Genomic DNA, 15770 nt, shown 5'->3' with positions numbered 1-15770 from the left:
ACAAGAGTAACATTGCTTGGGTTGGAGGTCAGGGACTTGAGTTATGATTACATATTTTTGGAAACCACAGCATTTGTAGCAATTTTTTATTTGATGTTTAAAAGATTTTAAGAACAAAAAGTGATTCAGTGGAAAATGCCTGTTTTATATTCAAAAAATTCTTTTGCAAGAACATGCATTCCCTACATTTACTGAGAGTAATCAATTTTAAAATTCACATGCATTTCTAAACTCTTGTAGTATATGTATAATATTTCAAAAACTAAGCAGCTATTGTCCTGAGCAATATATGAAGAGTCTTCTTGTACAGTTTTAAAATACCGAGTTCTAGGACATTTATAATGACAGTAAGCAGAGAACAAATCATAATAGACTTTAAACATTTAATGTGCCTATTCATCAAGTAAGGCAACAGCTCTCCTATGGGTAAGTTAACAAAAACATTGTATCAATGTAATATCAATATTGTACACTTAAACTGTAGTATAGTATAAAGACACATACAAGAAATGTTTTCATGAACAGTAGGTTCGGACTACATTTGTGTTACAATAAACCAAGCTTGTATTCCATCATCACATGTGGTTCTCCCATAACTTCACTCTGCGATGGGTCTAGAAAATAGACAGTAAAATATTTACAAAGTTAGTAATACTTTGAAACAGAAACCATCATAAGACAAGATGACTACATTTCATCTAGATGTATTTATAGCAGGGGTTCTCAAACTGGGGGTTGTGATCCCTCAGGAGGTCGCAAGGGGGATACATAGGGGTCACGAGGTGTTAGCTCTGTGGGGCTGACAGCCCTGAGCCTCCATTACATTAAATTACCCCCCCACCCCCACTTTTAATTTATAAGGAGAGGGTCATGCTCAGAGGCTTAATGTGTGAAAGGAGTCACCAATACAAAAAGTTTGAAAACCACTGGTTTACAACAACATGCACATCTTGATTACTGAGAAAATTTCTGTAGCATATGCTGCAAATCTGTCAACCTTGTAAATATTTGTTCTAAGCAACAACCAGAGGGAAGGAAATCTGGCAAAGGTTTCCTTTCTAGGAAAAGGGAGGGAGGGGGGTAGCTATGCTATGTTCAAGCACCAGAGAGTTACACATACAAGACCTAGGACAATAAATTGAGTACAACAGACAGAAAAACAACAAGTTTTAAACTAAGTTGAAATGGCAAATCAGCAACATGAGTATGACAAAAGAAAGTTTTACAAAGTGATGCTCAAAGCCCAGTACTTAGTTTAAAAAAAAAAAAAAGAGAATAGTTACAACACTAAAAAGCAACAGTGAATATTAGTTTCAAGTGGGTGTACGTGTATAGAAAGAGACAGAGCCCAAGTCTAATAGGTAAGATAGTAGATCAAAACAGAAATACCAGAATGAGAACTTCTAACAGAATACACTAAAAAAAGCAGCAATCATACTGGAGTGCAACCCAAACACCACATGTGGTGCTTCATTTAAACAGGGCTTCAAGGAGCAAGGTTATGCAAGGGGCAGACTGACTCCCGCTTCATATCAACCATTGGAGTGAGGGCAATGCACGTTGGGGAGCAATATGCTCTGCCCTAATGGATAGAACAGACAGTGCTCCTTCCATGCATAGTACAAACTGGGCTTCTCTGAGGCACATTCCCTTCAGCATACCTCCAGGAATACGGAGGCTCCATAATTTAGCCCCAGATGATAAAACCACTTCTCCAGTAATTTTTTATTGGCATTTATTCTCTTTAAACTACTATTAAAATGTGGGTTAGGGGATATGGTACACATCCAAATACAAGACAATTTTGCTTTACATTTCCAGATATCAAGCAGCTTCACCATATTTATTTTTTTCCCCGATACATTCCTTTTCTAACCCCTAAATTTAAATGAATAAAAAACAAGATATTTTAAAAACATAACTGTCGGGGGCACAGAAATCTCAAATCTCACCTTTCCCTGATAGCCCTGAGAAAGTTTTGACAGCTTACAAAATCTTTGAAAGAAAACATTTACCGTTAAGAATATCCTCAAAACCAATGCATTCATCATTTCCTCTCAGCGTATCCAGTGCTATATTTGAGCTATGCAGAAACGGAAGACGTTGGATCTGTGAAAACACAGCAAGAGTCAGAAAAAATGCAGGCTTCTCCATATTCAGGCTTCCCAAGTCCAGACTGTAATTAAAAATGACAGGCAAAGGAACGTGTTCTTTGGGAAATGACAGAATGATAACATGGACTCGAGCATAGAGATATTCTAGCCTGCACACATTTGTCTCAAGACCTGTCTGGCACCTCGTCTTATAGTCAAGGCATAGAATCTAAACATCAGAATGTACCATTATGAAAAACAGTTTTTAATTTCAGTAGAAAAATATGCCCACTGTTTTCTGCCACATATCTGTGAATGGTCACTACAAAGTATCTTTACCTTGAGAGTTACGTGATTAATAAACATACATTTCAATAATCTGGTCAGCTACTTTATTTTCAATTTTATTTTTTCAATCCATATATCAAAAGAGAGTAAAAAGCACATCTATAGGCTATACCATTATTTTAATGAATTTATATGGCCTTCCCAAAGAGTCATTTAGGTTAAATTTAGATTATGAATATCATTTCTCCAGTCTCTACTAGAAGCGGCCTTAATGAGGTCTTCGTCCATGATTAGGGCTCCTAGGCTCTACAATAATACAAATAAACAACAACAAAGTTTGAGATTGGCTCTTGCTCAAAAGGACAGGTTTATGCCATATGAACCATCAGACCACAATATCATTGTGGAGGAAGGAAGGCTCTGTGTGTGTCACAGGCAACTGACTAAAACGACAAGTAAAGAGCTCAGATCACAAGATTCACATCAGACAGCAGCATATTTGGATTCACAACTGCCTTTGACATGCAATAACTTACCAGTAAAGTTTTTCTGAGTACTTGTTTTATATATAACAAAGCATAGCTGTCTCTTGCTTGTGGATATACTGGATTTGTAATTATCCATAATATTTGCTAGTACAGCTGCCCTTTAATCAGTTCCAATACTAATACTATTCCAACTCAAATGCTGTAAAAAGGTAAAGTTACGGTACAGGGACATATCGGTGGTGAGAGTTCATATTATCTTCTAAGAACATTAAAGATAACAAGCAAAGGCCAACAAGTATCCTAAGGTCACAAGAATTTCTTCTCTCCTGCATAACTAAGGCGAGCTACACATGGGGGGGAAAAAGTCTCTTTGCTCTCACCACTCTCCCTTCCTGCTAGATATGCAAGAGGCTGTGGGAGAAAAGCTCTCTTCCAACAGATCTCAGGAGATCTGCAGGGAGGAGTGACTAGGTGAGAGCAGGACAAATTCCAGCATTTCTTGTAAGTCTTCTGGTGTCTGCAGGGCAGGAAACCCCCAGCAAACCTTATGAGGCTTGTTGTGGGCCAGTGCTTAACCTTTAGGATGGGGCAGTTCCTTATTCTACCTCAAAACACATCTGTAGTAGGTGCCTCAGCTGCAAAAAAGCCCAAATAGGCTTGTCAGTCTTTAATGACCTCAGATACATTCAGGGAGGACAAACAAGTCTACTATGGCTCCTGAGGATCGAGTGGGGGGGAAGACGGACGTGCAGCAGTCAAAGATTATCTCACAAGGGGTGGTGGGTACAATCTCCCACTGAACTTAAACTTTGGGGGCTGGCCCCCAATGAACTTCCCCAGCTTACAAAGAAGGGCTAATGGAGGGGTGCATTAGGGTTTTACTGCCCTGATCTCTCCCCCCATCTCCTTGTGTGCTCCAGCCCCCCAAACTCCTTTAGTCTGCAGAAGCAGAGTTCCCTTCCTGTGAATTCTCAGGAGGTTTGCCAGAAAGAACATTGGTCTTGAGGAAGGAAATCAGGGATATAACTTCCATTCCCGTGGTCCTCCTCCCAAGGCCTGCAGGATGGGAAAATCCCACACAAGACTTAAGAAGTTCGGCTTCACTTCACCTGGAATTTGCTGTGATAACAGAACTCTGAATGTTTCAGATAAGCAGCGTTAGTTTTATCATAAGTAATAGAGCCAGTTCTGCTTAGAGTTTGCTTGAAAAATGTATAGTAGATGAACAGCTGTTATCTAATGTATTTTGAAATAAACAAATGCTTTTTAAAAAGCATGTCTGCAGATATGTCTATAATTAACTAAGGCAATTCATATTACTAGAATTTAGAGTTTAAAATGCCTACCTGCTTTGCTGCTTTGAATTCCATTTGCAGCTTTAGAGGTGCATGGAGTCCTTGAATATTTCTCAGAGTCGATAAATTCATTTTATCTTGGTTTAGCTGAAACTATCAAAAGATTTTTTTTAAAGCTGCATTTAATTATAGCTATAGAAAATATATTTGTAAAATTATACTTCAGTGAATATGCATATGGAAGTCGTCCACAGCACAAAAAAAAAAAATTAAAAAAATGCAATAAATAGGCTGCTAGATTTATAAACCTCGGTGTGTAAGAAAACTACCAAAATATTAACTCATTTGTTTTAAGCAACTGAGAAAGAAAATCTAATTTAAAAATCATGCATTACATGCTGCTTCCTACTGGCTAAAACTATTTTGTTATTTTTGGCAAGCAGAATGTATTGGACTCCACCAAGTGGAATAGTTGTGTATTACTTTAATAATTTCTTGAAATTGCTTAGTGATAGTTTAAAATATTAGTAGCCCAGAAAGAGGAAAGCCAAGCATCTTGGCCTAAAAGAATCCATGGCAAGGATGGCAAGCCTTATAAACTGAAAGAAGAGCAACTTTTTTTTGCTATCAATGAAAAAAATAAGAAGTCTATATTTGGCAAACTTTTCCGATTTCCAGTATAATGAAATTACTTTATATACAATCTCAGCAGATATTTATTTTTGTTAAATATCTTATACGCGAGTCCCACTGTTCTAAATCGTTTAGGAAAGCAAGTGTTGAGTCTTGACTCCTTACTGAGTCCTCTGGCACTAATCAAGAACGAGAAATATAGTGTACGGATACCTACTTAATAGGTACTAGTTTCTGATCAAAGAAGTTGTGACTGGCCAAATAAACTAAAAATCATTTTGCATGTATTTGCAGTATTTAATGGGGGGTTTTGGCTCCAGGTTTTGCATTGATGCTACTGATATCCATGACAGAAGATAGTGATTTTTTTCTCATTTTTTTTTTAATTTTCTTAATATTCAGAAGTTATACTTGTAATGTTTATGATAACAGAATACCATCTCTAGGCAAAACATCAAAAGTCTAGTCAGTCTCTGTAATTTTCATCAGAAGTCCAGAAGAAAAATATTAACTATACTTCCTCCCCACTCCCCAGCTTTACTTCTTTAACTTACTACATTAGCCTTGCCAGTGTCTTTTGCTATTTAAAAGTGGGGCTTATGACATACCAAGCAAAGACATTTAGTTTCTTTGCTATTAATGCTATCTGTAGAGTTTATAAACTTTTACAGCAATAAGGACAGGTTTCAGAGTAGCAGCTGTGTTAGTCTGTATTCGCAAAAAGAAAATGAGTACTTGTGGCACCTTAGAGACAAAAATTTATTTGAGCATAAGCTTTCGTGAGCTACAGCTCACTTCATTGGATGCATCAAATTGCATGCATACAACAAATTCAGCATTGCACTTACATTTTTTTCTGACAGTTCCAAAGGATGGCTGGGCAAAAGTTCATTTTTCACACTTGTAAAGCTAGAAAGGCAAACAGAAGTTGTTGTTTTTTTAAAAAGTCACACAGGAACCAAAAATTAATGCGCCAATGTCTAGTCTGACATAAAAACATCAGTGTTCATTTAGAACAAGGAAAAAACCTATGCAAGAATTTCAGTCTTTTTCTGCTTCAGTTTCAAGCTTAATATAAAACCAGTCATGTTTTTTTTCTTTCCCCGGCTCCAGCTCACAAACAGAAGACAAATTTAACTTGAATACCTGAATAAACCCTTCTATTATTGGTTCACTTTTGGATAATCTACATGTGTGACCCTAAGAGCATCCTTGTGCCAAAGGGTCTGCTTGGTACCCAGCAAGGAGTTTCAGCTGCCCAGACCAACTCAATGTACTCCAACTCACTAATATTACAATCTGTATCTAAGAGGTGTAATGTAACATGTCACCGGAAAACTAATAACTCACTGATCATTAATATTCTTGTGTGACATATGTACAGTCAACCCATGAAGAACTTTACAGATAGGCTGGAAATATATGACTGAAAGGTGTTTATCAAATCCCCCGATATCCCTGGTTTAAACAGATTTTCCCCAAACAAAGGAAAAAGGCCAGGTGGGGCCAAATTCAATGGGCTATTCATTTGACAAGCTGAATAAGAAATTGCAGGAAGAGATCATTTGCATTGTAAAAGTCACTAGTGGAGGAGAAGACAGCATAGAGTCTGCAAGAGGCATCATAGCATCCACACCCAGCAGTGAAAAGGAACTTTATCTAGGGATACACTTCAGAAGAATACATTTCAAAAGTTTACCAGACTATAGAGGGGGAGTGAACCCCTAAATTATCCTTCACCTGAGGAGACAAAGGAACCAAGCACTTTAAGCTCTGTGAAGAGTCCTCACCAGAAAGTCTGGTTAGCCATACTGGAAAACAGACTTCAAGTATGTCTACACTACAATGTAAGCCCAGAATTAGAAGAACTCAAGTTAGCAGATCCTGGGTTTGTTAACCTAAGGCGTCTACACTCATTTGTAATCATAGGTTAGGAATTGTTGAACTCTGGGTCCTAACCTGGGGCTCCAGGGTTTACACCGCATTATGCAGGCTTGAGTCCAACCACTTATATCCCAGTCTTCTGAGCACCTTCCCAAAATGTGGCCACTCTAGCCCTTTGTTCATGGTGTAGCATGGGAAAACTTGACTGTCCATCCAACTTGACTGTTCAGAGGATAAAAAAGTCACCTTATGGGAAACTTTTAGCAGACTCCCAGAGCACAAGTCCAGTGGGGCTACATCTACGCTACAAAGCAATAGGGCTTGAACACAGGGTCACAGTTTGACTCAGGCTTGGACCTGCCACTCCATGGGGTCTTGGGACCCTGGGTCCGAGCCCTGAGTTAGCACGTGTGTATATACAGGCGGGATTAGGTTTGAGCCCGAGTTCGAACCCTGAGTTTACACTGAAGTGTAAACATACCCTTGGTGAGAAACATTTCTTTGAACAAGAGACTTAAACCAGGTTTTAGTCTTAGAAGCGTTTTCACTTTTATTTCCTTGTACTCCTTTCTATCTTTATTCTTGGTATCATCTATGACTTGTTTAATGACCGTGTTTTACTTTTACCATAAATCAATTCTGTGCTGTGATTGAAATAAGAGCATTTGTAGCCACCCTAGCCCTATGAATTAATAAGCTGCAGTGTATTGTCTTTTTAAAGGAGCAACAAATGACTACTCTCTGAATGTTCAGGAGGGCTGGACACAGCACAGTGACATCTCTGGGGAGTTTGGGAGTTCACCGATTGTTACCTGCAAAGCAAGGTTTGGACAAAAGAGCCCTGAAGAGTCTGCTGGCAAGGAGGACACGCTGGTGTGTCAGGGAGTTGTCACACTGCTTAGCAGTAGCTAAACACTGTCCTGTAACTCACAATTCTGGGAACCTCAGCAGATTGTGGTAATGGTAGATGGTTCTGTGGAAATTCAGGACTGGGAAGGCATTGGGGTCATTCTGCAAAAAAGTAACTGGATGGTGGAAGCCAGGATGTGACCTGCATACTTGTAAGGCCGGCTGGTGGTATCAGGGCAGTGGAGCATAGCAGCATAGCATTTAAGGCACCCTCAGTTTTAGGGCAGGTGGTGACATAACTCTTACCAATCTGGGTTGAATGTCACAACATGGTACTCGTTTTGACATTATTTCATTTTCAGACAAACCTTACTTCCCAGACTATACTGTTACTTGCAAGCCTTGGATTTTCTCTTTCTGAATCAATTTGATAAGCATTTTAAATTTCAACAGAAGTATTTATACTTCTATTCTACATGTATATTTTATATACATGTGTATACAGATATGGTTCTGACCACTAAGCATCTGAAACACTATCAAGTAGTGTAAAAATATTAGGCCATTTTCCACATTGTTAATACTATTTCATATGCCATTCATAGCTGAAGTCAACCATTTTGGCCAACGTTAAAAGAGCACATGCAACTATTATTATTATTTTTTTTAAAGACAAAGTTCATATATGCGCAGGGATGGAAATTAAGATTTTTCTATCAGTTGTTTAAAGGTACAGCCTTATACAGATCACTAATTACACAGCTGTTTGTATTTATTATTTGGTTCTAAGAGTAAGGTTTCATAGGAAACAAGCTCTTGACACATAATGCTCCTACAATAATTATATGCAAACTGACTACACCAGAGATTCTTAACCCGCACCCCAATCAGCACACAGCTGTGGCCCATGTAGATGTACAGGTAATATATATATTGTCAGGTTTCAGAGTAGCAGCCATATTAGTCTATATTCGCAAAAAGAAAAGGAGTACTTGTGGCACCTTAGAGATTTGTTAGTCTCTAAGGTGCCACAAGTACTCCTTTTCTTTTTATATATATTGTGTGGGTGCGGCCCACATAACACAGAGAGAGCTTCATACGCAGCCCACAATGGTAAATAGGTTGAGAATCACTGGACTAGACATATCTTTTGATATAAAGTATACAGCCAAGCAGCGTATGTTCTAAAACAGGTGCATAATACATAAAAACCTTTCTTCCTACATACTTAGAATTTCAATTTGTTATGGTATAATATATTAGCAGGCAGACAAGGCATACCCTCTGCGTAGAATATCATGACCTCCAAATGCTCCACTAGCTGAAAATTCAGCAATTGGGATGCTATCCTTAAGCTGAGATCCAACTCCTCTGGAATTCTGAAACAAAAAGCAAGGATTACTTTTACAGAATTAGGCCCCATTCAGTGCTTCTGTTAGCTCTGGCAAACGAAAATTTAGATTAATCTCTTGGTCTTTATACCAAAAAAGAGTTGTCTGATGTTTCTTTAAAACTACATATGCACAAGCCTTAGTCTTCAGGGTGACTGCTTTTTAACTGAGACTATAAATGGCATTTAATTAGGACACCTCAAAGCGATTTAGCACTCCTTATATCTCTCGGAATAGTGTAATATCATGCTGTTTGCTTCTCAAACTTGCTAAGGCAGAACAAAAAGAACAACTTAATGCTCTTTTACTATATGTATGAGAGCACCTACCTAAACTGGGTCCCCATCCTGATTGGGGCTTCTGGGCACTACTATAACACAAAGATGAAAATGACTGTGCTATCAACTAGGGTTTAGGAAGAAACTTCTATGAGCAGATTATTCCATAATTGTCCACTACAAGGTTTCTTGAACTCTTCTCTGAAGCATCTGGTTCTAGCCTCTGTCAGATGGAGGATATTGGACCAATGATCGGACATGGCAATTGCTATTTTTCTTTATGCAAAGGCAAAGGGTAATAAAGAAGGTAGAAGATAAGCCCTATAAAGTGGAACTGACTGGTATAACTGTCTGGGGAATTTTGTATTCAATTCTGTTTTGGACATCTTTTTACCCCAGAAACATAGTAACAAATTAGAGGGAACTCAGGGAAGATCAACAAAATGTAGGTATGTAGGTATTTATTTATTGGGGGGTGGGACTGAAGGCATTGACTTTCAAGGAAATATAAAACAGTTAAATAAATGTAATATCATCTAGCAATTAGAGAATTGGACTGGCACTCAGGAGATCTGGGCTCTATTCCCAGCTGTGCCATTCAGCTACTGAGACATTGGACAAGCCACCACTCCTCTCTGTGCCTCAGTTTCCCTTCTCAAACTGCCTGATTTGTCTATTTAAACAGACAAGCTCTTTGGACAGAGACTGTTTCCTACTATGTGAAGGTACAGTGTTTAGCACTATGGAGCCTCCTTGCACTATCATCACACATATCTGGAATATGAAAATACAGGAGAAATTGTTACTGTATAAGAGGGAATGACTATAGGATGAAGTAAAGTAAATAAAGGCTGAAAAACCAGAAATATTCCCAAGAGTGAAACACATCAAGTACTGCAAAAAGAAAAGGAGGACCTGTGGTACCTTAGAGACTAACAAATTTATTTGAGCATAAGCTTTTGTGAGCTACAGCTCATTTCATTGGATGCATTCAGTACTGCTATTGCTTCATAGACTTCTACTTTAAGACCAGGAGGCACCATCCTGACCATCATCTAGTCCAGTGTTTCTCAGCCTGGGGGTTGCAACTCACAGGAGGGTCATGGGACAGTTTTAGGGGGATAGCAAGCAGGGCAACTGCAGGGGCCCTGAGAAGTTACATGCTTCAGCCTCAGGTAGTGGGGCTCAGGCTTCAGCTTCACCTGCACTGCCCTGGGCTGAAGCCCAAGCTTAAGGTAGGGAACCACGCTTTTTTTTTTTTTTTATTAAACGTACAAAGAGGGTCACCAGCACAAAAAGATTAAGAAACACTGAGCTAGTCTGACCTACACACTACAGGCCACAGAACCTCATGCACTCACTTCTACAGTAGGCCCATAACCTTTGCCTGAGTAACATTTTCAAATCTTGATTTAAAGTATTCAAGTTACAGAGACTACAACATTATTCTAGTTCAAAACCAGCAAATGACCTATGCCCCATGCTGCAGAGGAAGGCGAAAAATCCCCAGTGTCTCTGCCAATCTGACCTTGGGGAAAATTTCTTCTTGACCCCAAATACGGTGACCAGTTAACCCATGAACATGTGAACAAAACCCATGAGTCAGAAACCCAGGAAAGAATTCTCTGTAATAACTCAGAGCCCTCCCATTTTAGTGTCCCACCTTGGGCCATTGGAGATATTTGGTAACAGCCACAGCACGGAAAGGCCATTATGTCATTGTAGGCAATCTCATCATACCATCCTCTCTGTGAACAGTCTTAAATCAAGTTAGGTTATTTGCCCACACTGTTTCCCTTGGAAAACTCTCCCAGAACTTCACTCCTCAGACGGTTGGAAACCTTTATCTAATTTCAAGCCTAAATGTCTTGATGACCAGTCTACATCCATTTGTTTTTGTGCTAGCATTGGCCCTTAACTTAAATAATTTCTCTCTCCCTGGTATTCATCCCTCTGATGTATTTATAGAGAGCAATCATATCTCCCCATATCCTTCATTTTGTTAGGCTAAACAAGCCAAGATCCTTAAGTCTTCTCTTGTAAGGAAGGTTCTCCATTCCTCTGATCATCCTTGTAACCATTCTCTGAACCTGTTCCAGTTTGAATTAGTTTTTCTTAAAGATGAGAGACCAGAATTGCGCACACTATTCTAGATGAGGTCTCACCGGTACTATGTACAATGGTAATAACACTTCCCTATCTCTACTAGAAATATCTTGCCTGATGCATCCTAGGATTGCAGGAGCCTTTTTCACAGCAACACCATGTTTGCAGTTCATAGTCATCTTGTGATTGATCAATATAACCATCTCTTTCTCATCACCTCTAACTGATATGATCCCAATTTATAGCAAAAATTATTGTTGTTAGTCCCTAAGTGCATGACTTTGCACCAAAAGCAGGGGTGGATACCTAAACATTAATCTATGCAAAGTCCTGGGAAAGGAATAGCAAGAGGCATTGCCAACTCTTGCCACTCTATCACAAGTCTTGCAATATTTGATGGTGTTCTTAAAGCCCCAACTCCTAGAGTCAAATACGTCCGTAAAAACCTCAGCTTTCATTTCTTGGAAGTAGTTGTCTAGCCCTCATGGCTACCGAGCCAAGTTTTAAGACGCCCTCAAATGCGCCCTCAAAGCTCAGAAACCAGAAGGCAAATAAAAAGACTTAACTCTCTCCTCCCCCCCGCCCCCAAGAATACACCCACAAGTGACATGAAATCAAACTCGCATATTCTGGAGCCAGAGTTAGGGATGCGGAGCAGGAAACAATACCAGTGGTGGGGGGAGGGGGGGATAATCTAACAGATGTTCCCATCCCTGAGGCACTGATCCCACAGGGGGTGGGCGGCGGGGCTGGTGCCATGGCGGCCGTTACACTGCACGGGGGGGGGGGGCGATTCGCGCTCCCGGTTCACCCCCGCCCCCCCAGCCACTGCTCCCAGGCACAGAACCGCGGACCACGAGCCGCCTCCCCGCCGCCGTACGCGCCGGGCCCGGCCACCCCCATGACTCAGCACGGCCCCGCCGCCCCTAGCGGCCAGACCCGGACGGGGGCCGCAGGGCCGCGCAGGGCCCGCGGGGCGCGGGCGCAGGCGCAGACGTCGCCGCCACCTCCCCCAAGCAGCGGCCGAAGCGCCCCCGGGACCCTGCGCCGCAAGCCCGAACTCACCATCTCGTCCCCCTCACACACAAGCCACCCCTGCTTCCGCCTGCGCGGATGACCTCACTTCCGCTCCCAGCGTAGATTACGACGTCATACGCAAGAAACGCCGTGAGGCAGGGTGGGGCTGCGGCAGGGGGCGGGGCCCGGCCCGGCCGTGCGCGCGCGCGCGCAGTTTGTGGCCGGGCTGGGGGAGGTCGCGTGGGGCGCAGGGCCGGGCCTTGCCGCGTGTCCGAGCGCGGGGAAGAGCCGCGCCGCGCCGCGCCGCGGGCTGGACATGGGGTGGGGAACCCGGCCGCAGGGCCACGCCGCTGACTCATGCGCAGCCGCAGCTTTGTGCGGGGAGGTTGCTGGGAGCGGTTGGCCCGGGCCGACGTTTCCGCGCGTCGGCCACAGGGGATCCCCGAGGCGGGATGAGTCCGCGGCGGCGGAAAAGGCCAGTCGGGGCGTGGGGTGTGTTAGCAGGAGTGGGCTCTGCATGACGTCACGGCCCCTCATGGCGGTGAGCCCTGAGCTGGGGCAGGGGGCGCATCCAGTGCGGAGAGCCAGCCCTTAGGAAAGACGGGGACAAACTGGAGAGTCCCGAGGCCGTGGCGCGGAAACAGGGGCTATCCCCCCCCCCCCCCACACACACACACACTTTTTACCAGCTGGAAGGGCGAGCCACGGGGGGGGGGCAGGGGCTCGGGAACAAGGGGCGATGCGAGGGGTGGGGTCTTGGGGACAACGGGTGGGGAGGGGCGGCAGGGCCATGGTTTGGGTATTGGTGCCCTCCTCTCCCCATCCCACACTTTTAGGGACCTTCTGCTGCTCCTGTCCAGAGGAGAGTAACAAAAATGATAAAAGCGTTAGAAATCCTGACCAATGTGAAAATGTTAAAAACAAACAAACAAACAACCCTTGAGAAAAGAAGACAGAGGAGGGGTGAGCTTGATAGTCTCATGTTAAGGGCTGTTATGAAGAGTTTGGGGATCAGTTATTGTCCATGTCCACTGAGTGTAGGACAGGAAGTACTGTAATCGGATCAGTCAGCAGCAAGGGAGGTTTATGTTGCATATTAGGAAAAGCTTTCTGACTATAATGGTAGTTAAGCTCTGGAATAGGTTTCCAAGGGAGGTTGTAAAATTCGTGTCATTAGAGGTTTTTGAGACTAGTTGGAGAAACCTAGATCATCCCAGCCAGGTGTTTTAATGGTCTCATATTAGTGCATGGGGCTGGATTTGATGACTTCTCAAGGTCCCTTTCAGCTCCATATTTATATTATTCTCTTCTTGAGTGGAGGAGGGAACTGCCAGCCAGGCAAGAGGCTCTCAGTAGCAGTCTTCTTGGTATTTATAATCAATTTATAATTTCTGGTGATTTATAGAGACCTGTGTCAAATTTATGTTTGATTTTTACCTGCTATAGAAGACACAAATAACTTTCTGAAATCCATCAGCTCTTTGGAAGGTTAATGAAGTGTGCATTCATTTGTTCCTTCACAACTCCAGATATAAATATCCGACACCTATATTATTGATTTTTTCCTAAGAACTGAAGTTCAGAAATTTGTCCACTTCTCATGTTTTGCTAAAAATAGCTCTTTTGCTACAAACTTCATGTGTGAAATTTGATGTACAAAGTTTGATGTACAAAGTACAGAGTGTAGCTTGAAGGAGGTCATGTGTATGTGCAAAATCAATTTTATACTGGGAACATTATTTTTATATTTTGCTGTTATACAGTACACAAAAATAAAGACTTTGCTACAGCCTTAATTACTGAGAGACTCATGCCAGTCAGTTTCTCTTGGCATAGGCGCCTATTCCATGGGTGCTCTGGGGCTGCAGCACCCATGGGGAAAAAATGGTGGGTGCTGAGCACCCATCAGCAGCCTCCTCATCAGCTCCCCCAGTGCCTCCCACCCGCAGATCAGCTTTTTTGTGGCATTCTGGGGGGGAGAGGGGAGGAGCAAGGATGCGGTGTGCTCGGGGGAGGGGCGGAACTGGACTGGAAAAGGCAGGGTGGGGTCTTGGAGGAAGGGGTAGAGTGGGGGTAGGGCCTGGGGCAGAGCTGGGGGGTGAGCCCCCCCCCCCCCCCCCCCGGCACTTGGGAAAGTCAGCGCCTGTGTCTCTTGGTTTTCCTCTAGCAGTAGAAGATCACCACTCAGAAAGTTCTACAAAACCAAAGTGTTGGCCCTTTCTACATTTGTATCAATAAGACTTGCACTTAAATCACAGACTTCAAAAGGATGAGAGTGGAAGACAGTATCTTTGTTTTCTTTTATGGAAAGCAAATTCTACCTTGTAAGTTTAAGTGGTGCTCAAATATTTTGGTGTTGGGGCATTATCATAGACTAGATGTGTATACAAGTCAAGTTCCTGTTTAACTGCAGCTTACACAGAGACCAGTTTTTTCAATGAATATATTTATTTATTGACTCTTTGAGTTTGTTGATCAGGATATGGCTGTCAAGATGAAACATCTAACTTTCAAAGTCATCCTTGCAGGACACAGACAGGATACAATCACTCCATGTACATTATTGACATCATTGCAATGCATAGTTTAGGCTGAATAACATAAAAGAATGTACATTGCAAGAAAGATCTGGTTTTCCTTTAAAGACAGGCTTTCACACTAGGGGAAACTTCCAGACATAAACATAAATCACAGATATTTTTCTCATCACGTTACCAAGTGTGTTTGAATTTGAACAAGGATTGCTTTTCTCACAGCCTATCTTCTCTTCCCAGTTGATCCTGTAGTAAAAGTTATAATGCTAGGTGATTGTGATATCTCTTCCAGTTCTATGGCAAGGGGTCTCATTGTCCCTATAGGTGCATAAATGCAGTTCCATTTGAAGTCAGTGGGAGTTGCACATGTGCAACTGACAAGATGATCAGGGCTTGGGATGAGGCATGGGAAGCCAAGATGGATGGTGAAAGCTCCTAGTACTCAGACATAGTGAGATAAATACAAAGCTAGTGTGACACCAGTAGCTTTGGTGAAGTTAAAGCAGAGGTGAATTTGGCACATTGCTTTTAAAAGTGACATCTAAATAATTTTTTAAGAATAAAAGTTTGCCCATTTTTCCTTCTTTGTATATGAAGAAGCCCTGAAATGTTGTTTAAATGGCTTTGTTTCCATCCCCCCGACCCCCTACTCCCCCCCCCCCCTTTTTTTAAAGAAATATCAGGAATGCCAAGTCTTGTCTCCCTGATTTTGCTGAAAAACTTCTTTGAGATTTCAGAGATGTACAGTAGAACCTCAGAGTTGTGGACACTTCAGGAATGGAGGTTGTCCGTAACTCTGAAATGTTTGTAACTCTGAGCAAAGCACCATTCAGGCTCCAGATCCAGCAGCTGACACTCCAGGCCAGGTTTCAGTAGCAGCTGAGATCCCTACTCAGTGGTGGCATGAGTTTGCA

The 15770-nt window shown here is 42.1% G+C and overlaps 1 protein-coding gene across 2 annotated transcripts; it reads right to left on the bottom strand.

Annotated features, from left to right (window-relative positions):
* Positions 1 to 60: 60 nt before the first annotated feature.
* LOC119852691 (proteasome maturation protein) lies at positions 61 to 12439 on the bottom strand. 2 transcript variants are annotated; one of them, XM_038394232.2, is made up of 6 exons: positions 12371 to 12439; positions 8812 to 8909; positions 5646 to 5706; positions 4216 to 4317; positions 2016 to 2109; positions 61 to 614 (listed from the first exon to the last, which is right to left on the bottom strand). In XM_038394232.2, exons 1-6 carry the CDS (start codon positions 12371 to 12373, stop codon positions 547 to 549), a joined length of 426 nt encoding a protein of 141 aa, XP_038250160.1. In that variant the 5' UTR covers positions 12374 to 12439; the 3' UTR covers positions 61 to 546. The 2 variants fall into 2 exon arrangements, with proteins under 2 accessions (XP_038250160.1, XP_043360298.1); XM_043504363.1 differs by lacking the exon at positions 12371 to 12439 and adding an exon at positions 11907 to 11930.
* Between the last annotated feature and the right edge of the window lie 3331 nt (positions 12440 to 15770).

This window comes from Dermochelys coriacea, chromosome 1, assembly GCF_009764565.3.
Source record: "Dermochelys coriacea isolate rDerCor1 chromosome 1, rDerCor1.pri.v4, whole genome shotgun sequence".
Classification (NCBI taxonomy): domain Eukaryota; kingdom Metazoa; phylum Chordata; order Testudines; family Dermochelyidae; genus Dermochelys; species Dermochelys coriacea.
The sequence above is the reverse complement of the archived record's forward strand: the minus strand, read 5'-3'. Positions and strand labels throughout refer to the sequence as shown.

What these genes read in the sequence shown, in the direction of transcription:
- LOC119852691 (XM_043504363.1), bottom strand. An exon ending in AATTCAAAGCAGCAAAGCAG is followed by an intron (nt 2,110 to 4,215) that starts GTAGGCATTTTA and finishes GTGTTTTCACAG; the next exon opens with ATCCAACGTCTTCCGTTTCT. An exon ending in TTTTGAGGATATTCTTAACG is followed by an intron (nt 615 to 2,015) that starts GTAAATGTTTTC and finishes TCTATTTTCTAG; the next exon opens with ACCCATCGCAGAGTGAAGTT.